General features: G+C 32.7%; 1 protein-coding gene across 5 annotated transcripts in view; it reads right to left on the bottom strand.

Annotated features, from left to right (window-relative positions):
* Nab1 (NGFI-A binding protein 1) overlaps positions 1-24,033 on the bottom strand; it is a 41,573-nt gene that overhangs the window by 4,179 nt on the left and 13,361 nt on the right. For 3 of the 5 annotated variants that reach the window (XM_047544432.1, XM_047544431.1, XM_047544430.1), the window contains 5 exons: positions 16,517-16,650; positions 13,823-13,874; positions 4,169-4,258; positions 2,394-2,556; positions 541-657 (listed from right to left, as the gene is read on the bottom strand). In XM_047544432.1, coding sequence (XP_047400388.1) covers positions 541-657; positions 2,394-2,556; positions 4,169-4,258; positions 13,823-13,874; positions 16,517-16,650 — 556 coding nt within the window. The remainder of the gene's footprint in view (positions 1-540; positions 658-2,393; positions 2,557-4,168; positions 4,259-13,822; positions 13,875-16,516; positions 16,651-24,033) is intronic. The other 2 variants (XM_047544433.1, XM_047544434.1) reach the window with 2 other exon arrangements.

Raw genomic sequence — 24,033 nt, 5'->3', positions numbered from 1 at the left:
TTGGTACATAAGCTTTCTTAGCATGAGGGCAAATATACCATCCACCAATTTCATATTATGTTACTACCAAAAAAGAACCAATTAAACCCAAATCAGCCATTTATTATTCAAACTTTCATATAAAAGATACCAATCAGCTGGGTGCAGTGGTGCATGCTTGTAACTCCAGTGGTTTGGTAGGCTGAGGCAGGAGGATAGCAAGTTCAAAGCCAGCCTCAGCAATTTAGAAGGCCTTAAGTAACTTAGCAACACCCTGTCTCAAAAAATAAAAAAATTTAAAGATTTAAAATAGACTATTCATGTAACAGTCAATCAAAAGTAATCTCAATCTTCTCGAGTTTTCCCTCTCATTATTTGAAATACTATATTCTCAAAAATAACTAGCGAAAACTATAGAACCTATTATTTCAAAGGGGAGAAAAACCAACCACTAACATTTTTCATGGGGAGGGAAGAGGGACAGTTGTGGAGTAGAAAAACAGAATTTAAAGATGCTTTGTTCAAGTTTTATTACTCTCTGACCATATAACACATACTCACCTGATGAGTGGGACTTTGCCTCACTCGAATAAAGTCTACTCAGCTCCCCATCCACCACAAAATGATGGGGCTGTCTGTTCTGTAAATTAGGCATTCGGAGATTTAAAGGTCTCTCTCCTAATGAAAATAAATAAATAAATATAGATATTTTAAAAAGGTCATTTTTCCTAAAAACAAGTTTTTACAAATTGCCTGAATACTCCACAGGAAAAGATAGAAAGTCAACAGGCACTGAAGAATGTAAAAATTTGTGGAACAAGTTTTTAAATAATAATTTAAGAAGAAAAAGGCAAGTCATTTCAAGCTAGCCCCAAGGTATACATAATTCTAGGAGGGCATTTTTAAGAGCTAACATGGAACCAAACAAAAGACTGAGAATTCCAATATACATTTCAGCTTTGGTATATAGTGTATCTCCTCTGTAAAGCATTTTTTATTAGTGCAACTATTTTACCAAGGCATGTCATTAATCACATAATAACACATATTAGAGACAGAGATGGCTTCAAGCCAATTACAAATTAAAAAAAAAAAAAACTCACAGCAAAATACATGAAAAAATGTAATTAGTACAGATACAGTTAGACAAAAAAAAACTTTATAAACCGAATCATATTATCTGTCATAAACCTAAATCCATCACATTAGCAAACTGCTACCCCACACTAAATCATCCTGGTATCACGAATTAGAGTCATAAAATCTTTCATAATTGCCTTTGCTTGTTAACTGCTAAATCTTAACTGTTCAGAATGATTAGAGAAGTTAAATAAGACCACATATAAAAAGTTTCTGACATATTTTAAGAAGGAAGAACTTTTTTATCCTCCAGTATTCTGAACTGCTAACAGAGGTACTATGTAATTCCGGTGGTGGAAAATGCTTGTTAAGATGGTATTCTTACTTGGAAATAAGTCTTATTTTTTGACAACAGTGATCACTCTCTGGAGAGGTATAAAAATAATATATAAATGATGATACTATAAAATTATTATTTTTCTTCAAATACTTATTACTATTTGAAATTGGAAGATGTGTTTACATACTTATATACTGTACATCTCCCTCCACTAGAGTGTAAGCTCCAAGTGAATAGGGAATTGTTTCAATCACTGTTGTATCCTCAGTGCCTAGAAGCATGCCTAGCATGTACAAAATGCTTAAAAAACAAAAAACCTGTTGAATGAGTGAATAACAATGATTTGGCATTTTCTTCATGTGAAGACATGAAAAAAATTAAGTAATATTCAGTTAGAATGGTAAAAATATTCATGAATCACCCAGTTTTCTAAACTTGAGTTAGATTTTTTCACAGTGCTTCAAATGCAACTACCATATTCTCTTAAGAAACAAACGTTATAAATTTCAGACAAATCTAGTTTTAAAATCTAAAAAACATGAGTTTTGATCTTTTTAAAGAAGGTAAGAGCTAATGGTACAGCTCAGTGGTATAATGCTTGCTTAGCATGCACAAAGACATGGGTTTGATTCCCAGCACTGCAAGAAAAGAAAAACAAACAAGAGACACACACAGAGAAACATCTCTGATGGAGTTCATTTCTTTGGGGAAAATGATCTGCACACTATTCATATTCCTTAACTACCCTGTACAAAATATACACCAATCGCATGTGCCAAGTATGGTATAGGAATGATAAAATTTTTAAAAATTATGAATTAAAATCGGCAGGATAAATTCTTTTTTTAAAAAAAGATAATTTAAAAATTAATACTCAATCTATAAAACAATCTCTATACAATATCAACACTTAAAAATCAGCAATTTGTTTTCAGTTTCTCTTTGAAGTATGCATAGTAGGGCTCTAAAGGCAAAGGACATTCTGAAGATGTACCTTGTCCATCTGAGTTATCAGAAGGCAAGCCATTAGGGCTGTGCTCTTCTGAGCTCTGCCTGTAAAGCCCTGTAGACAGTCTTCTCTCAGGATGCTGCAGTCTCTCATAGCCAGCTTGGGCACAGAGGAGTTCCATCTGCTTTGCCATCACCTTTTCAGGCTGCTAGTAAGTACAGCAAAAAATAAAATCAGCAACTAAAACATTCTACATTTTTTAATGGTTTAAAGATATCTATTTCAGACTCTGGCAAATATATTTAGTATTCATTAAAATTAGTTCACTCTTTACATGGTACACTTGGTTCCATAAATATGAATAAATGTCTACATCATGTGACAACATAAAATGCTGGATTTTATATAAAAGAAAACAGTGTTCTTCTCAATCACATAAAGAGAATTCCATTCCAGTTCAAAAGCAACATAACCTAGCTTTATTTTTCCAAGGTGTAGCAAGTTCTTTAAAGAACTTTTTAAACAAGGAACCTAAGAGCAACAGCAACATCTGCTATCAACTGCTTCTAACACAGGGTGAAATCTTGGCATTTTTATTCTAGGATTTGGCACTACAAAGATTCTGATATGGCGACAGTATGTTTGGGGGAGAAAAGGTGTAAAACGGCTGTCTAGAAGAACAAGACAAACACACCCACCACTAAAATTAAACAATGCAAATTATGCAAAAAAAAAAAAAAAAAAGCAAAGCCAGTGATGATCTTCACCTTCATCAGAGAATGAAACTGCAGCACTTCCCAAGCAATCATAAAGAGACATGTTTTGAAATATAAAATTAGAGAGCTGGCATATAAATTTATCTCTTGCCTGTGTTTTGTAAGTTCATTCTCTATGCACTGCTCTGAATTATTTGTATGTGACATTCAAAACAGTATCTCTATGACAGTTTCTAAAGAGGTAATGGCCCAAATGGACAGATATGCTCATTACCATGTTAGTTACATAAGAGAGTGTTACATGAAAGATGCTATATAAAATGGTTATAAAAGTCATGATTCATAATATTAAAAACCAATAGGTAGAATGTATTAATTCATCAAATAAACAGGATAAACCCTCATACTACTTTTCTAAATGAAAATAAATCAGACCAAAAGTAACTATAACTTCATTTCATTTAAACTTACCTATTGGTAACATTTCAGTAAGCATTTATGAGAGGGAAAATATATTTTTCATCCTGTTACCATGAAAATATAAAATTTGGCAGTACTAAATTTGACTAAAAACAAGTCACTAGGAAGGAGCTCAAAGGTTATAACTTACAGTGCTTTCTAAAAGATGTTTGAAGGATTCACTTTTTAAAAATGTTCATTTCAGTCAACATACATAAATAATAGCAAAAGCACATGACACTACATAGTAATGTTTCTTCAGTATATATGAATTTAAATGAGTTAAAACAATAATTACAATACTGATTACTAATATTTTTTGAGAACTAATGCTATTTTATTTCTGGGTTATATTATATGGAGCCATAATCAATATGGCTGATTTTCTGATACTAAATTTCTTCTTTTGAGTTTTCTTGAGTAGGGACTCTAACTTCCCACAAACCACGAAGAATAAATAAGTAGTCCCACATCAGATTATGTTAACGAACCGAATCAAATCGTTATTGCTATCTTGTGGCTACAACTGTGACTCAAATGACATTTTAAAAACAACCAGAAATAAATTCTGAAACTAGTAGAAGCAGTCATTTAATTTTTAACTTATAGATATTATTATGATAGAATAATGGGTAGTTCATTTACCTGAGAACTAAGAGCTGTGAGTTCTTCATTCTTGGTTCTAGCCTGCTGAAATAGTGTTTGCATAGAATCCTGGAAATCTGGAAACCCATCCTGTGGGTAAAGAATATATCCTTTATATTCAGGTTTGTAAAAAACAAAGTAACTGTTATATCAAAAGTTCAGATAATAAAGCAAAGGGAGCCACCTTAAATCCAATATAATTATAGTTAAGGTTTTAATGTACAGTATTTCATTTTCAGTTTTTTATGGTACAGATACCTTATTTTCTACAACTGTAACTTCAGTAAAAAAAAAAAAATGAAAAAGATGAAGAATGTAATCATTGCTACTTTTTCCATCAGCAAACTTTAATAAATTATTATAATGGTTACATAAAATTTCAACTAGTTGTTCAATTAACTACTAACCTCATATTGGACATTTTAGATTCTTTTCCTAAATTCTAGTATTAAAAACACTGCAAAATTTAAGGAAATAGCATCTTCTAGTTGAGATTAGTCATTATAAAAAGTTCTGAGAAGCAGACTTACTGCAAAAGGATACTGTTTTTATGTCTTCTTACAAACTATGCCAAAAAGGTCTTTAACTAGGTTAAAATATAGGCAGTATATGACATTTTCTTTGTCAGCACTGGGTACGGTTGGATTTTAAAAAACTGCAAATTCATCTTTACTTTTATTTTGATACTCAAAAAATTTGTATTTTATATACTACAGTTGTCTGAACTTTTTATTTTGTGATTTCTTCTAATGCTATAGAATTCTGAAAGGAAGGTATTCTGCTTTGTACTTGAATCTACTCTAGTTTTTATAAAGCAATTTTTGTTTCTTTTAATTTTTTTTAGTTGTCAATGGACCATTGTTTTATTTATTTATATGTGGTGCTGAGAATTGAACCCAGTGCCTCACACATGCCAGGTAATCACTCTACCACTGAGCCATAACCCCAGTCCTGGTTTTTGCTTATTTGTTTCTTAAATATAACTCTCCAATCTATCTGAAATTTATCTGTTAATAAGTAATGTAGTAAATATCCAAACTAAGAAAAAAAAATTTAAGTACTATCCAATAAGCCCAACCTAAATTTACCAAGAATTTTTCCATGTTGGTTTGTGATTTCTCCTTTATCACAGACTGGGACAGGTAATGGGCCTTTGGAACTGCACTTGTTTTCCAGTTCCACCACTTTGGAGCTATATGACTTTGCATGGGCAATGTACCATCCTGAATGTCAGTTTTTCTTATTAAAAAATGAGAACAATGGAACCTACCAGAGTTGTTGTGAGGATCAAATGAGATAAATAGGGCCTATTTGTAGGAACTATATTCCTGGACAACACTTCAACTTAAATTGTTTGATACTTGACAAGTATTTGGAATCCGCCTACTACTTTCAAGTTTCTTTTAGTTTCCTGTTTACTGCTCCACATGAACTTTAAAAATGACAAAACATCATGATGGTGTTAGTAACTTTAAGGAAAGCTACTGAAGGATTCCTCACAGAAACTGTCTTTAACTCCAAAACATGCGTTTTTCCTGTTATTTGATAAGCTATATATTTATAACTGAGGGTGAATCACTAAAAAAAAAATCAAAGTTCTTACAATAACATAGCAGAAAAATATGTAAAAAGGCAATAATAACAAAATACCCTCCATTATTTGAGATATAAGATAGTGGTTCAAAAAATTCTTTCCATCAGGGTCTTTTCAAAAAATTATTTCTCCACTGCAGAGTCCTGTTTTCAAATATTTCATCTACCAAAATTTATCTCCTAAATAACAACTAATTTGCTGTTTTTTAATTCAGAAACATGAAATAATGTAATCAAGTCAAAAGCAAATACATTTACCATCTTGAGATAGCCTTATAACCTTCATGGTGGTTTTAGTTATAATCATTACCTTTAAAGTACTAAGAACAGTCAGCTTTCCAGGTCCCTACACTGATAATAAGAATGTATAGAACATTATCATTAGGTGAGGTAGAATGAACTTTATTTAATTGTATATAGTTTAGGTTAAAGGAAAAATATACTTTTTCTTATCTATTTTTCTTCTAGGAATTTATTTCTAAAAATCCAACTTACTCTTTAGTAAACCTTCATTTAAATTTGAAAGTTCAATGAGATAAGTTGGTAAAAGACTTGGAAGATCAACAATAAGAGCAATTATCACTTTACTACCTTTATGAAACAATAGCAATAACAGGCATTTCTCTTATATGTTTGTTTTTTGTTGTTACTGTTGCTGTTTTATAAGAGTTGGCTTTAAATCTATGACTTATGCTGAATTTGAAACCCAATTCTACTACTTATTCCTCAGATATAGGGCAGACTATTTCACCTACTTGTTTTTTCATCTATAGACAATAATACCTAACAAAAAGTACATGAAAAATACTTGGCACAATGCATGGCACATAGGTATTACCTAATAAATGCTTGTTATTGATATTTAACTAAGATTATCCAAAAAGTCACCAGATTCAGTCAAAGAAGACAGCATGTTATAGTGATGTACTATATCTCTATCATACAGAGGGAACAGGATAAATTTTAGGGATATGTACATAGTATGGACATTTTAGAATGAATATGAACTAGATATTTAATACTAAAAACCAGCAAGAGAATATTGATCATATTGGTGGGGGACTACCTTTAAAAAAAAAAAAAAAAAAAAAAGCACTCTGGAAATCTAGAAACATGCTTATTCACTTAACAAAAATGTCACCTAACTGGTTCACACACTGCTCACATGGTGTACAATGGCAAACAAAAGAGATATGCCTTCTGCTTCCTTAACAAACACAGTCTTGACAGGGAAACAGACAGCCATCCGGGGCCCAGCTGAGGCACTGTGGCAGAGTAGGCTCCCTAGAGGGCATGACTTGAAAGAACCTAGAGGTTGAGACTTGAAAGAAGAGAATTTTCTAGTAAAAGAGAGCAGATTAGAGACAAAACGAACCAGATACACTCCAGAAGATGGAATCTATTTAATACAGTTAAATCAGAGATTTTACTGAGAAAGAGGGAGCAAAAAAAGAAGTTGGAAATGCAGGGCCACATTTGGTGAGGTCTTTTAAGCTACATTAAGACTTTTAGGAGCTGGAGTTGTAGCTCAGTGGTAGAGCGCCTGCCTCGCACACATGAAGCACTGGGATCCATCCTCAGCACCATGTAAAAATAAATTTAAAAAATACATATATTTAAAAAGAGAATTTTAGGTTTTATCCAAATGCAAGATAAGTGGTTAAACGTCTTAGAGAAAAGACTGCAAAATGTGCATTTAAGAAAGGTCAACCTGAATGTGATAGTGTCAAAGATGGTGGTAGGGAGATTAGTTTTAGAGGGCGATGATAAAGATGGAGAATAGCAGCCTAGTCCTGGACAGTAGCAGATGTGGCAAAGAAATAAGTTCCTGAGATTAGGCAACTGGGAGTCTGGTAGTAACATTTGCTACCATATGAAACTCTGGCCCAGAAGGTCTGGGGTGAAGCCAAAAAAATCAACTAATTCATTTGGGGACATGTTAAATCTAAAGGCTGGTGAGACTTCTGTATATATAAGACAGCTAAATAAGTGTAGTGAATTAGGAGCTTGGGGCAACGTCAGGGTTGGAAACCCAAATCAGATAGTCACTAGACAATCAGCAGTCTCTGAGCAGAGTGTACCCAACCAGAAATCCCCAGATGCTCCAATATCTCAATACTATCTTTGAAGAAGCTTGCAAAAGGAGAAAGGAGTTGGCTGGTCTTCTCATGTGAGGAACCAGATGTGTGATCTCAGGAAAGAAAATCAACCTCATTTTTCAAGTGGTCCCAATTTTTAAATGGAACTTACACCACATACTGCCCAGGAGAGATTTGTGATGATTTGATTCAACACAGCAGCACAAATGGCAAATTGTGCTATATAAATATACGGTGTCACCATTGTCAGGATTATTTGGCTGTGAGAATACCGAAAAGTTGGAAAGAGGGAACGCCAAACTCTGCATGTGAAAAATTTTTGAAAATGTGTACTGCTCAATCATTAATAAAGAGAAATAACAGCTCACAATGAGTCATTAATAACAATATCCAAGTAACCAATAATATTTGTACCAAGTACATTAATCTAGACGATTTTCTTCTCTAGTCTTCATCGTGGATAGGAAAACTAGGACTGAGAAGCTATCACTGCATGAGATGTACAACAGGTTTAAGCTATTCAAAATATGTGACTTAGAAATAAAAGTGAGAACATTCCCAAGAAACTGGTCTCTTTCATATTATGTTCGGTGCAGGACTTTAGTTTGAAGCCTCTTAAGCATTTTTCCTCAGGCACCAGCTGTACCATGCTATGAGCAATTTATCTCCATGTCATATTCTTGGCTGCTGCCATTAATCAGTGTTCCCTTCCTGATGGGCCTTTAGGTCTGAGACTGAGAAAATAAAAGATATAGGATGGAAGGCTGTTTGTGACCTAATTACTTGAATACCATTAGTCTTTACCTCTATTATCCTCATCTTTTCCAACAAATACCAGCAAGTTGCTTTAAAGTCACTGCTTAACTATCTTTAAATGACTTGTTACAGCAGATGTTCTCAACGCCACATGTGCATTTTCCTTTTTTCTACTCACACTTTCTGTATGAATAGCAGATTGTAAAGCTTCTGTTTTTCTGATCCAGAGAGGAAGAATCTTCATCAAATCAGACCAGTTTTTTTTTGTTTTTTTTTTTCCCAACAACTTAGTAACGGTGTAGGTGGATATTCTGACCCTGCTTCTCACAGCCCCACCCCCGCCCTGCTGGAACCTGCTAGCAGATGTTTCCTTTAAGTCTTTCTTCAAACTCCAGTTTTTTGACTTTCTTGGTTCTATCAACAAATTTCATTTCTATCATCTGGCTATCTCTAACTGCTTTGCTCCCCTAACCCCATGGGGTCAAAAAAGCTGTCACCTCCCACCTCTGCCTCATTTCTAGCAATTCCAGTAAATGAAGAAAACTGATAGATGAGATATGAACCAAGTATTAGTTCATTTAGTCAGCTGCTATCACCAGTCTTGAGTGGCTGTACATACCATTCATCCCTTCTAAGATGCTCCTTGAAACACCGGAGGTAATGAGTTTATTCATGGATCTCATTAATGAAAAAAAAAAGACAACTAAATCTATTTTTAATTAAAATTTTTAAAAATTTAGAATAAAACACCATGGTCTCTGGCTCTTGATTTTTCATTCCTTTAACTTGTTGTCAAGCCATCTTAAAAACATTCTGTCGTAGGTAGTGTATAAACAAATTGGACTAATGTTTCTTGATTTACTGTATCTTGCTAACACAGCTTTTACTCATTCTAAATAATGAGCAAATCACATATCTTACATATAATACATTTTGTCATTTACATTGTTAAAATTTTCTTTTCAAAACTTACAGTTGTTTACCACAAAAGCTTCTCTGGATTAGAAAATAATAACTGCCACTCCTCTTCTTCTTCAGAAACCACCAGTTCTATGTATACTTTGCCCTTCATACCCTATGAGTAGGACAAGTCTAAACCCAATAGTGTTTTTGCATTCCTTAGGTACTTTGTGAATACTCATTATTACCCAGAAAGGTGGTTTTTCCTTGAAGTTGAGAAGGGAAACAAAGATGGGAAACCCTAGCTCTGCCACTGGATAGCAAAGTAACAATTTGGGCAAGTTACTGGGCCTTTCTAGGTCAACCCTAGTTGTAAAATGAAAATCATAGAGCTTTTACAGAGAATAGACAAGAAGGTTTGTGACAATGAATTTCAATGCCTAGCACAGACTGGTACATAACAGTGAATAAAAAAATAATTATTTTTATAACTGCCCCACAGCTAGATCTGGAGTCCCTGATGAAAAAGAATAAGAATACACATACTTTGTTTTCAGCTTGGCTTAAAGTGGATTCACACAAGCTGCTCATCTATTCTGGGCAGAGTATTCCCAAGCCTTATACTTACTAACACACAAGGATGAAAAGGTACTTTCCCTAGAGGTTTCCTACAAGTGGTTATTTCCCTAAGCCCTAACCCAAGTTGGCAGGTTATCTTTTTTTCTCTGTGGCTATCTCATTTACTATAGGAATTAAGGATATAAAGTTAAAAATCTCTATTTTTTTAAATGTCTAAAATACCCTGTAGGGAGGATTTAAGGACAACAGATTATCCTTAGTACTTCTGTACAATGTATACTACTTATATTAAAAAGACAAAATCAAACAATAGCTAACTATCCTTAAAGGAGAAAAACATACTACATAAGTGCTTTCCAGGAAGAAAAATCAGACAAATATTTTAAAGTTTCATTGCCCCCAACTCTTCAAGTACAGACCAGGGAAATATAGCATTTACCAACAAGGAAAGATCATACTGGGCTTGAACAATGCATTATTTTTATTAGTGTACTCTAATGTACTGATAATTGCAAGCAAGAAAATGTTTCTTTTTCCCTTATATATTATTTTGACGTCATTTCTATCTTATCTACTGAACATTACATTTCTTTCTGTTTATTGTAAAAATTATCTTTTTAGGATGGAAAAAATGAGCAACTTGGCATGTATTCTTACTGGTTGTTGACAGATTAGAGAAGAAATTGTTTCAGTTTGGACCTAGTAATTAGGAATCAATCATAAGCTTATCTTTATATTACTTTCTTTAAAAAATAATAAGCTGAGAATCAAAAAAGAAACATTAAAATGAAATAAGAGTAAAAGTATGTTTGAAGAGCTCTAAAATCTTTCTAGTTTTATTTTTGTGGTTCCCTGTGTCGATCACATATCTAAATAAACTATTCTACTTATTGTTCTCTAAACATACCTAGTATTTTCTTACCTCTGTATCTTTGTCCAATGTAACATAAGTCTACCTTTGTTGTTAACACTACCCCAAACTCCCACTGGTATCCCTAACTTCTTAAATTTTCCCTCCCTTTAAAACCCAGTTCAAATTCCTACCCAGTACAACCCCTACCCAAACCCCTTCTCCTGCCAGAAAGTTTCCTTCTCCCCAGTAGTCACATGGAAGACATACATAAATAAAGCGCTAACACTCAGTGAGAAATCATAAGAATGGAAACCCTTCAATAGCGGATACTAGCTACCTCAGTATCAGCTACCAAAATCAAATGATCAACTCCAGTACCTAAAACTCTTAGAGGACAACACAACAAAATTTAGATAAGGGTTTAAACCGAGACTATATTTTGTAGAAGATTACACTATACACATTACACACACACACACACACACACACACACACACACAGTTTAAAGAGATCAAAACAAAATTAAAAACAAACCAACAACAAAAACTGAACCAAAATTCAAAGCTAAAGTCTTTATTTCTTGGAAACAAAACCAAGAGTGCAGGGTTTATAAAAATATACAAGAAGTTTGGGACTGATTAGTCATTTGTCTTATTTAGGAAGGGTTAAAACTGTTATTCACAGGAAAAGGAAACACTTTTATTTAAATAATGAATCCAAAACTGTTCAAGGGACTTTGTGAACTCTAGTAAAATAACAAACTAACCATATGTAACTATAATTGAAAGCTCTCTAGTGGAATGTTTCAAAGGAATAGAAGGCTCACATCTAATGCTATAACCTAACATTCTCTGCTTCTAATAAGAAATTCAAAACACTCCAACTAGATATAAGAAATCATTTGCTTAAATTTCAGATCAGGGGCACTGAGAGAATAAGACTAAATAGAGTCAAATAAAAAAAAAAAAAAGTAGCTCAAACCATCCATGACCACAAATTTCAGTGTTCAATAGTGATCTCTACAGTTAGATAAAAAAGGAAAAGTGGGGTGTTAAGTGTGAGAGCAGCCTGAATAATGATCACATTGAAGACCAATACTGAAAAATTGTTGTGGATGTATTTCTGGTCTAGCAGATGATTATTCTTCCTGGCCACTAGGAAGGATTAATATCTCCTTCCTTTAAACCCTCTAATAATGGCACAGACCTTAGCAGCATCAAGTTCACTATGTTCACCTTCCTTCTCTGTCAGCAGCAATAAGTCATTAACTGCTAAGTGCACAGAGAACTCCCTTAGATCTTATCCCAGGTGCAATAGGATAGAAGTGTTTCACTGGTTAGAATATTTTCAATGTAGTTTTTTGGACAATTTCAACAAATTTTCCAACTGGTATCTGAGATTAACTCATCTTAAACATTTATTCTACAGCTAACAGCAAAGTAGATGACAAGTATGAGAACAATTTTTTAAAGATGTGCCTTTTGGGGAACAAAATGCTTCCCTTCTTTGTGAACTATTGCTTTAGGACAGTTTTTAGAAGTTGGATGTGCTTATCCACACCTATACATTATTTCATCCAACAGATTTTATTAACTGAAAGGCATTGTTACAAACTCAGTATACATGGTGGTCACACAGATAAGAGCCCTGTTCTCATCTAATGGTACAGATGATATTAAACACAAATATGTAACAGTTCCACCAAACAGTAGTAAGTGCTCTGAAAGTCAACAAAAACCCTCATAATAGACTGAGTATGATTTTTGCAGTGAGGAAGCCCTTTCAGAAAGGGAGGCAGAGAAGTCAGCAGAAACTCAGACGCAACCTATAGCTACTTAGAGACAATAACAAGGCACAGGAACAAAGGAGAGTACTGAGGCACAAACACATATGGCACATTCCAGGAACAGAACAGCGATCAGTATAGCTAGACTACAAAGAGAATAGGGAAGTATAGAAGCAAACAAGGTAAGAGAAGCAAGCTGGAGTCAGATCATATAAAATCTTAGACACCTCCAAAAAGTTTAGATTTTATTCTAGGTACGGGAGAAAACCACTGGCAAGATTTAAGCAAGAGAGAAATGCATGTTTTTACAGGAAAATTCTGGCTTTGGTATAAATAAAGGATCATTGCCATTCAAATAGATAGTAGGTATTGGGTTATGATGGAAATTTAAGGCAGTCAAGCATAACTCACTTGCTTTTACTTGAAATTAAATAATAGGATGGCGAAGAGAGTGCCAAACCCCAAGAGAAAAAGGAAGAAGGAGTCATCTGACTTCAAATTTCCATCCTGCTGTAGACTAGATTTTCAGAACAATAGTTCTGAAACCATTTTATACTTCTGAGAGCCCTACAAAGAAAACACATTCTTGTTGCTCAACTCCTACCTTACCACCTGCAAGTCTAAAATAAGAAGTTTCAACCATGGTCCTCTACAAAAGGCTTCAGTTACACTAAGGTCTCTATAATTTGCAACTACTGAATTATTTCCCTCAGATAGTTAATATAAAAGAACTAAAAGCTCCTCTGAATGCATTTGATGATTAATGATATAAGGAAGATTATAAAAGTAACTGTTTAACCCACAAAGTTTTAAATCTGTAAGAAACACAAATTTGCAATCCCTGATACACTGAATGGACATCGATGTAGTCAAAATAGTTTCCTTTTAAGAATCTGCTTGGTTTGCTGGTTCAAATTACTATATATACTTCAGAGAACAAAATTCTATATTGTTTTTCAATGCATTTTTCACTAGTTTTGGGGACCATCTTTTTTTTTTTTTGTCTGAACTAGTAAAACTCTCTTTTAAATCACCTTAAAACAAAAGTAAACATTAATAGTATCTGAAAATATTCTATGTTACCATACCTCTACTTTAATTCTCTTTGGGGATAATTCATCTCTTTCACCACATTTTGACCTAAGGGGAAAGGGAGAGGAGAGAAGAACTTTAAAAGGTAAGAAATTTTATTCCTAGGGCATCTTAGCCTAGAACCTTCTCCCAAAATACAAAATCTTAAAACCCCAACATAAGAAATGGCATACTCATATCAAACATTAAAATAATAAAATGTATTTTTTCATCATTTTCAAATTAATATTAGGGGAATACACAGACACCATTATTATTAATTTTATATTTCAAGTGTAGAATGTAAACACATACACAGAATAGGCACTCAATATTTCATAATGATTATAAACCAAGAAATTTAAAAACTGCAGATATCCCTTTATAATTCAGTACAAATAATTTTTTTAAAATGACCATGTAATATGAATACTTAAGGTTATATGACATTAAAATGCACTTTTGTTTATCTACTGACACTACAAATGTACTTACTCTTAGAAATCGCTTTGCTGGGGAATCTATCCCAGAGGCAGAAACACACATATGAAATGGCACTTCATCAATTCTAAGACACACAATTATTTCCTATACCACCCTGAAATATTCTTGCCAATTAAACTATGACTAGTCAGCAACTATTAATACCTTAATATAAAAGATGTGAAAATGTGGAAAAATATATCTCATAATCAACAAAATATGATATGTATGATGTCATTTATTATGTTATTATTTCTAATAATAGAAGACTAAAAACAACTCAAGTGCCTATCAGTAGGGCACTGGACCAAATAAATGGTACATTCACACAATTAATGCCTATAGCTATAAAAAATAAGGAAAAATATATATATATGTAGTACTAATATAGACAGATCTCTAGGAAACGTTTAAATAAAAATCAAAAACAACATAGATACGTGCTTTTATGTTTTGGAAAAAAAAGATGAAAAGATAGCATTACTTGTATTTGTTTGTAAATGCATAAACAAACACTGGAACAATGATAATAAAACTATTAAAACTCATAGACTGGGGAAGTGTAGAATAGAGTAAAAGAGGAAGAAATGAAAGTACAACTTTTATACAAACTTTTTACATTTTTGGCTTCTAAATTACATTAAAGTATTAATATATTTAAAATAAATTTAACTTAAAAAAGAAATATAAATGTAAACACTAAAAGAAACAGCTACAATTATTTAAGGCAGTTGCTTCTGTGGTGTGAAATGGGAAGGTGGTGGAGGACAGGAACTGCTGTTTTCATGATAAACCCTGTGTACTATATGACTTCTTACATCATATACATGCATTATTTTGATTAAAGAAAATCACCTAAATGAAATACTCAGAAAGTTTTGTATAATGCAGTACTGAAATGAAAAAAAAATCACAAAATCAATTTTGATTATCCAACTTCAAGAAAAAATCTTGGAAATAATCCTATAATGTTGCTGTATATTCTTATCCTATTCATTTAGTCTATATAATTTTACCTAATGTCTGTTGGCAGATATGTAGATGCCCAGATAGGGCAGAAAATGAAGCCACTGTGAGTTTGAGAAAACAATGGTAAATGACACCAAATGCCTATAATATAGTAGTAAACTTCACACTTCAGAATGTATAATAATCACTTGTAATACTTCTAAAAATTTCAGATTCCAAGGATCCATCCCCAAAGACTGATTTATTAAGGTTGGGAGGGGTGTTCAAAATGTGAATTTAGCAAATAATCAGAGTTACACTAATACAAGTGTTCATTTGCATCCTTTCATAGAAGCAAACAATGCACTGGAAATTAGGTTTCATATAGCACCGAGTGAATAAAATAACAATGATCCTATAACTACAGAAAACGCTTAGGTATCAAGTGAGAATAAGCTGAAGAATATGGTGTGTCTACAATAAGTTTTGAAACCAACCATTCTTTTCAACTTCATATTTTTTTATTTCAAACTCATTCTATTATTCTATTTACTAATAGTAAAAGTATTCCAGTCTCCCTTAAAATATTGCCCAATAGTCTTTTTTCATATTCAGGTAATCTCAAGACTGTAAGTACCTTGCAAAAGGAATCACTTCATTTCCTCAGAGAGTTCGACAAGTTCATTTAGTTATGGGTATGCAAATAAGTCTAAAGAGCTGTCTAAATTCCATCACACTCAAACCCAAAATATGTATAAGAAAAATGTTTAAACCACTGTAAGAACAACATTATCATACGAGGAAACTATGTCTTTCAAAAGAAAGGAAGACAAGGAGAATTAAAACAACAAAAATCACTTTGTTGGAAGAAAAAAGTTCTGGTGTGTACTTACACAGTAGGGTAGTAGACACAATTATGGATACATGAATAACAATTATGTACTGTGTATTTCAAAAAATAGAGAAATAATTTTAAATGTTTTCACCATTAAAAAATGATAAATGCTTGATTTAAACATTATTCAATGATCATAAGCACCACATGGCACCCCTTAATATGCATAATTTTTATCTTTTTATGTGCCAGTTAAAAGACTAAATTTAATTACAAAGTCACTTTTAACAATGTTTTGAAAAATAATGTTTTGATAATAATGTTTTGAAAAACATTAAAATCACAATTCTATCTTTTCAAAAATCCTCATATTCAATCAATGGATGGTGTTTTGAACAACTTCTATCAGGCAATACAAAAATACCTCCAATTAGTTAACACTTACTTGGTGGTTCTGTAAGTATATTTATAGGTGACTTCTCGAGAAATCTGTCTAGCCAGGGCAAAAAGTTCATCTCTTCTTGTAAGCAGGGCATTATCTTTCACACAGAGTTGGGCAGCTGCTTCATTAACAGTGAGCTAGATATCCAAAATAAAGTTATAAAAATCATAAACATTTATATTTCATCAATACATAAAAGGTATCACTTAAGAATATAAGTATTTCACATCATTGTATAATGAAATCATAATTCACAAAAATCAGGATGGTTACTCCTAATGCCAAAGTTTAGAAGAAAACCAACTTATTTACCACTTTGCAGAGCCCAAACTATTCAGAATAGTCATCATGGTTCTACTTTACTTATTTATATATCTTCTTCCTCTTCTTCTTATTCTTCTTTTTTTTGACTAGATATAGTTTATGGATAATAAGAAAAATAAAAGTAAAAAATATTCTGCATTATTTTTCTTGAAAAACCAAAGGATTTGATGGTATGATATGGTGATAATACTTTCCTAAAAGTTAAAAATACATGGTTTGACAGTATTTTTTAAGTGTGAACTGAAATGAAAATTCTTAGATTCAAAATTAAATGATTTTAGTTAAACTTTTTATCAAATCACTTAGTAAAACAAAGTTATCAAAAATTGGGCTATCCTGGAAAAATCATGGTCTTGGAGACTAATCTCTAGTAAGAGTAATCTAATTCTACCTTTCCATAATTCAATAATTGTTAGATACTCAAGAGAATTGCTAGTTGACCAAACACCTTGTACTAAAATTTAAAATAATATCATCCTAAACTCAAAACCTTTAATTATTTAAACTAGAAAATTTTGTCATTTAATTAAATATAGTGAACTACCAAGAAGAAAATCAAACTTTCTTTAAAAGCAAGAAATGTACTCAATCAAGACATGATCAGACCCGGCATGGTGGCACATGCCTCTAATCCCACCTCAGGAGGCTGAGGCTGGAGGATTGTGAATTCAAGCCAACCTCAGCAAAAGCAAGGTGCTAAGCAACTCAGTGAGACCATGACTCTAAATAAAATACAAAATAGGGCTGGGGATGTGGCTCAGTGGCCAAGTGCCCCTGAGTTCAATTCCCCAGTACTCCCTACCCCCCCCCAAAAAAAAGGTAAGTCCTCCATCACTTACTAGCAATGTGACTTTGGACAAGCAAAAACTGCTCAGAGTCTTCTGAGAGACATATGGGATGATAGCACTACTTTAAAGGGCTCTAACAAGAAGAAATGAGGAAACACCTGCACAAGGCAGTCAGTGTTAGTCTTGTTTTTCTTTCACTAAAGAAAAAAATCAGATACTCACTTTTTCTCCAGGCATCCCACTTTTATTGATGATAATTTTTCTTATTTAAGTTTTTTGAAAATAAATGAAGAAAATAAATCAAGCATGTAATCCTTCCATCCAGAATGACTACTAATAGTTTAATATAATCTAATTATATTTCTCCATACACATATAAACATTAAGTATATATGAAATACACAGATTTGCAATATTCTATTTTCAATTACTTATGCTTGTTTTTATTTTTATCATATATTAAGGCAGAGACTTGGCAGATGCATCTGGTGTGGATTGGATGCTTAATGTTTGTTGACTAATAAATAAATTTAAAAGTTCTTTATAATATTATTTTTTACTATACATACAATATCCCATTTTAGGAAAAAGAAATACATTATTTGAACCAATCTCACTTTAGAAATTAAACTACCTCCACTTTTCTGTGTACTACAAACACCATTACATAGAATATTCATACATATGCATTTTTGCACATATATCTAATTATTTTTTGACAGAGACTTGTTAGGTCACAGAACTAAATTTTAAGAAATTTATGCATTCCACCAAATTACCCCTCAGAAAAGTTACCCCACATCATAATGTTACAATTTTATCAAGAGCCCATTCCTAGAATCTTGTCCAACATGGGTTATTATCTTTTAAAAGTTTTACCAATTTCGTGTATTTTAATATAGACATTTGGTTATAATTTGCATTTATCTGCTATAATACTGAACTTTTTTCTTATGGTTTTGACTTATTTTAAAATCTACTTGCTTATGGCATTTGCCTCTTTCATTTTCTTACAGACTTCAGACTTCAGGAATCAACATATTAAGCACATTAACTCTCCATCGTATATGGTGGTTCCCTCCCCACCCAGTCTGACATTAGTCTTATTAGTTTTTGCCTTATATGCCATGTTAAGAAACACTCTTTGCACACAAACAATATATAAATGTTCTCCAATACTTAATCTAATAGTTTAACTTTTTCACTTAAGTAATGCACCTAAAATGTGTTATGGTCAATGGCATGATACAGATAATCTAACATTTTTATCCCCAAATTTCCAACTATAATTTGTACTGGTTTGTTCTGAGACAATTAATTTGGCTACTGACAGCAAAGTTATAATAAGCCCAAGCTTCCTATTTTAAGCTCGTATCCGAATACAAAAGTGTAAATGAAGGAAGAAATCTATTTTCAGCCTTTTCCCCTCCTCCTAAAGAACCATCAGAGATCAATTCCTTCCTTAAGTGCTTTTGAAAGGTGCAATGTTACTGGAGCTAAAAGTAACATATACTTTAATGAATGACAACCTAAGTAAACTTCAATTTTAGCATGAGAGTAGCTACAGTGACCTTGAAGACCCTTCTCAAATTGCTTTTTTGCACTCAATCTAAATTACTATAGAAAACCTCTGACTGTAAGAGATTTGAATTAACATTTTAGAAGTACCAGCTTATGCACAACCCCAGAAAAGAACTTTGTAACATAAACCAAAAGCAATGTTCTAGTAGTATGCCTTCTATCATCTACCAGAAAACAAACAAACAAACAAACAAACAAAAAGCATAACACATTCACTGTCACTGCATTCAGGCTCCACAGACTAAAAGACTAGACTGGAATCTCCCCACCCTTAAGGAATCTTCTGGTAGAAAACTAAGGCTAGAGAAATCATTTTAGTTCACTCCCAAGTTGTAGGAAGAAATTGATTTATGAAGTATCTCCCTAAAAAGCATGTCAGGATTATCTAGATTTTTGTGGACCCTAGTGGTTAATTAACAATCAATAACTACTATGATATACTTGAAAAAATGATAAAAACACTCCAAAACAGGAGTAGTTGCCATATGTAACACTATGCTAGCTTTTCAAGAACAATAATATTCTCCCTTACTGTTTTTACTTATTTCTCTTACTTCCTATTTTCATGGTCCCAAATACCAAAATTCCGTTTGTATCATCATGTAAAAGAATTTTTAAAGTAAGCTTTTTATCATTTATGACTGAATCTAAAAACTGAACTTATGATACTTGTCTTTATTTTCAGAAAGGATGGTAACATGGAAACAATTCCTTTATGGTTAGTTAAAATTATAATCTTAATCAAATGATTATAACTCTAAGTATTGTTGGCATAAAAATACTATGTAAATGCTGTGTCATAGGGAGGGTCAAAGGCAATCAGGACTTCCACTTCTGGTACTCAGAGACTTAGGTACCATTACCACCATCCCCTTGCAAAGAAACAACCAAAAATGGTGAATAAAATAGGGGTGGGGAAAAACATTATCTTAAATACTGTATGAGCTGGAAAAAGAATAAGCAAAATGAATGAAGGCGGTATCTCAAAGGATGAAGTTCAATACAAGTGCTAAACTGGATGAACCTGAGCTTCAATCTTCATAGCCTAGGGCTGGGTGTGTAGGAAGAGACAAAAAGGCAAAGTCTAGGGCCTCCCACAAGGAAAGGTCTAAGACCCCTCCTCCATAAAACTGAACCTCCAAGCACTACACAAAAATATATCTCCATAAAACTAAATCTCAAAGCACCACACAAAAACGTATAGGTGAATAAGAAAACCATTTGTAGCCCCAGAGGAGTGCAAGGAAAATTACCTGTCTTGAACTTTGGTGCTAAGAGAACAGAAAATATGCTCTTGAGATTTCATAAAAACGAATCTACCTTTAAATAGATCTTTGGCCTTAATTCACACTAAGTAGGATGATGATTTATTTTCTCAAAGTCCTAGAGTTGTATTGTCTCTAGTTGCCTGGTAGAACTAAAAGCAAATAACCTCTAAGGGAATCCACTTTCTTCCCAGGCCTCTAAACATTCCCACAGTAAATTCCAAGAAATATAAGTTCTTGGACAGAAGTCATAAAACAGGCATCGAAAATGAAAACTAGCAGAAAAACAACTGAATCAAACCCTCAAAAACATGATTTAACCCATTACACTCCAAGTTTTCAATTCTGTACATATTTTAATGAAATTAACACAGGTGCATTAAAATACATTGAAAAAATAATCTAGAGCTTGTAGGTTATAAACATTAATATTATAATTACTATATTATAATTATATCCTTATTATTATATAATTATATATTATCTACTATAGGTTTTTATGTGTTCCCCTTCTGTGATGATGGGACAAAATGTGACTAAATGTAACTAGAAAGCAATATAGTAAAATTGAGACTCAAAGAGGACAGGAGAAAGAAATTGGGGCAAAAACAAATAGAAAACTTAAAAAACAATAAATAACAGAATAACCACTAACTTCTAAACAAAGTTAAAAGTCAATAAAATGATATCTGTGAAAAAACACAGACAATATAAAATTTACCTTGTATAAACAGACATTAAGAAAGAGAGCAAAATAAAGATATTTTTTAGTGGGGTAGGGAAGACAGTGTTTTTCACCAACAGGATTTCATTAAGAAAATTCTAAATGATACACCTGAGACAGAAGGAAACTACTCCCAGATGACAAATCTGAGATGTAAGATATAAAATGTGTGTGTGTGGTGGGGGAGGAAGAGGTAGAGAAAACAAATGATGAAAATTAGTCCAAAATATTAGTTATTATAATAAATATAAATGGAACAAATTTTCTAGGTAGAAAACAAAGATTGTCAGACTAGATTCTTTAAAATTCAACCATTGGTATTTATTAAAGATACAAGAGAAAACAAGGATTCAGAAAGGCTTAGCATAAAAGGATGATAAAAAGATCTAACAGGTAATTATTAAGAAAGAGACCTCATGTACTTACAGTAATATCAAACAACAGACTTTATAGCAAAATGCATTAATAATGATTAATGATTGTACAATGCAAAAAGAGACAACTTCACTAACACACTAGATTTTAACACACAACTCTTATTTACTGATACAGCAAGTAGACCCCCCCCAAAAGAATACAGGAGATTTGCATAACAGAGTTAATAAGCTTATTAGAATAGACACATAGAGAACACCCCACCAACAAATGCAAAAGATTCTGTTCCACATATATCAAAAACAGACTACACACTGTGGATCATAATTAAAATCTCAAAAACTTTATAAAGAGCTGGCATCATGCAAACCATGATCTCCTGAGCAGAATGTAATTCAGTTAGAAATCATAGAAAAATAACTGGCAGGGAGGATGCTCCTATTTGGAAATGAAGAAACACTTCTAAACAACTTATAGGTCAGAAAAGAAATAATAAGACAAAAAATAATCAGAACTGAAAAAGATAACCTCATACCAAAACTTTGGGAATAAGATACATCAACACAAAGTGAGAATTTGTAGTTTTGATTGCTCGTATTAAAAATATAAGAATGATGGAATACTGATGAACTAAACACCCAAATTAGAACAATAAAATATAGGAAAGTAAAACATACACATAGTACAACAAGGAGTATCTACTAAGCTAAAAGCTGCTTCTTCATAGAGATCAGGAGTTGGCAGGATGGTTCTATAAAAGGCCAAAGAGTAAATATTTTAGGCTTTATAGGCTAGTTCATGTCACGACTACTTAATTCTGCCACTGTAGTTTAAAGGCAAACACAGACAATACATAAACAGGCAAGGCCTATTTTTCAATAAGTTTATTTACAAAAACAAATGCTATTTTGCAGATCTCTGAAAAAAATAAAACAAAGCTGAGAAACCTCTGGCAAGGTTGATTTGGGGGTAAAAAAAGAGACAGATGCACAGACACAATTAGTTCCTAAAAAACAAACAACTTTCACGATAGTAAGTTTGAAAACAAACAAAACAGGCATATTGTGAGAAAAACTGTAAACTTATCAAGTGATTTAAGACTACCTTAGTAGTCCTATAGCTTATTTTTAAAAATTACTGGCCTCAGCAACTTAGCGAGGTCATAAGCAAGTTATAGCCTCTCTCAAAACAAAAAATAAAAACTATCCATTCTAAGTCAAGAATTCAGAATACAGCATCAGAACTTATTAATATTTTTCAGTCACTGGGCCTACCAGATTCCTCTTCTCTCAAAGCTGAAATAGCTGAATTTCTCTGAAACATCTCAGCCTTTACTTCTCAAAACTATAATGGCAATCAACATAAGCCTGGCAAGGTTGTTTATTTTATGGGCCTGGGTCCTTGTCTTGGTAACCAGTTTGCAGCCCAGTTCCTGTATAATTTCAACAGGCATATATTCCTTACTGCCTTGTTATTCCCAACTGTTAAGTTTCTCTCTCTTAAGACGCGAGACACACTGCTTACCTAGTTTAGCACCTACTGTCTGTTAACATTATCTTTGGATAAATAAAATATTCTGGCTGCTGCAAATTCTTTCTAGTACTACATCTGGGTTTGTCCTTTAGCACTTGTTCCACACCAACTACTTGTGTGGTTCTAAAGCCTCATCAACCCCTGACACTAACTTTATGGTGTGACTCCTATAAAGCAGAGTACATCTAGCCAAGTCCTAAGATTTATCACTAATTCTTTAGCTTAAAAATGTGTTTAACATGATTCACACTATGATCCTTTTCTAAACAGTGTATGATACATTTGGAAACAAATATAAAAGTGTATAAGAAAAAAAATCACAGGTACTTGTGAAAGTTTAAAAAAATTTTCAGTAGATAACTTCAGAAGTTATCAGTAGATAACTTCCTGATTTTCATCCACATCTACATACTGTCCTTTGTCTTGAAAGAAGAAAAACAGTATCCATAGGGTTCTATAAAGAAAATTCTCAGAACAGTGAGATTAAGCCAACAGTGAATTAAGTCACATGTTTCCTTATTTGGAAGTTAAGGGCAAACTAGTAACATTCTTTAATCTTAGGAATTTAGAAAAACAAAAAAAAGTCTTTCTGGTTTAAATAGATGAAAATAAGAGAAATTTTCCCAGTACCTCAAAGTTACACTTAATTCTTTAAATTCCCTCAGGATTTTATAATTTTATCCAAAGTCTTAAATAGTTACTAGTTTTTAAAAAGTTTCCTGATTCATAAACATCTATCCTTAAATATATTACCAGATTAGATTCACAAACTTTAGTTATAAGTAACAAGTGGTCTAAGTTAAATTTTGAAAACACAAGCCACATTTTTCAAAGACCCCACTCCCACACATCTCAGCCTACTGGCATTCACTTTGACTATTACCTTATTTTAGGAAACCCAGGATGGTCTCATTACTTAAATACCATCTA

The sequence above is a fragment of the Sciurus carolinensis genome, chromosome 3, assembly GCF_902686445.1.
Source record: "Sciurus carolinensis chromosome 3, mSciCar1.2, whole genome shotgun sequence".
Classification (NCBI taxonomy): Eukaryota; Metazoa; Chordata; class Mammalia; order Rodentia; family Sciuridae; genus Sciurus; species Sciurus carolinensis.
Note: the sequence above shows the minus strand (reverse complement) of the source record. Positions and strands in the feature narration are given on the sequence as shown.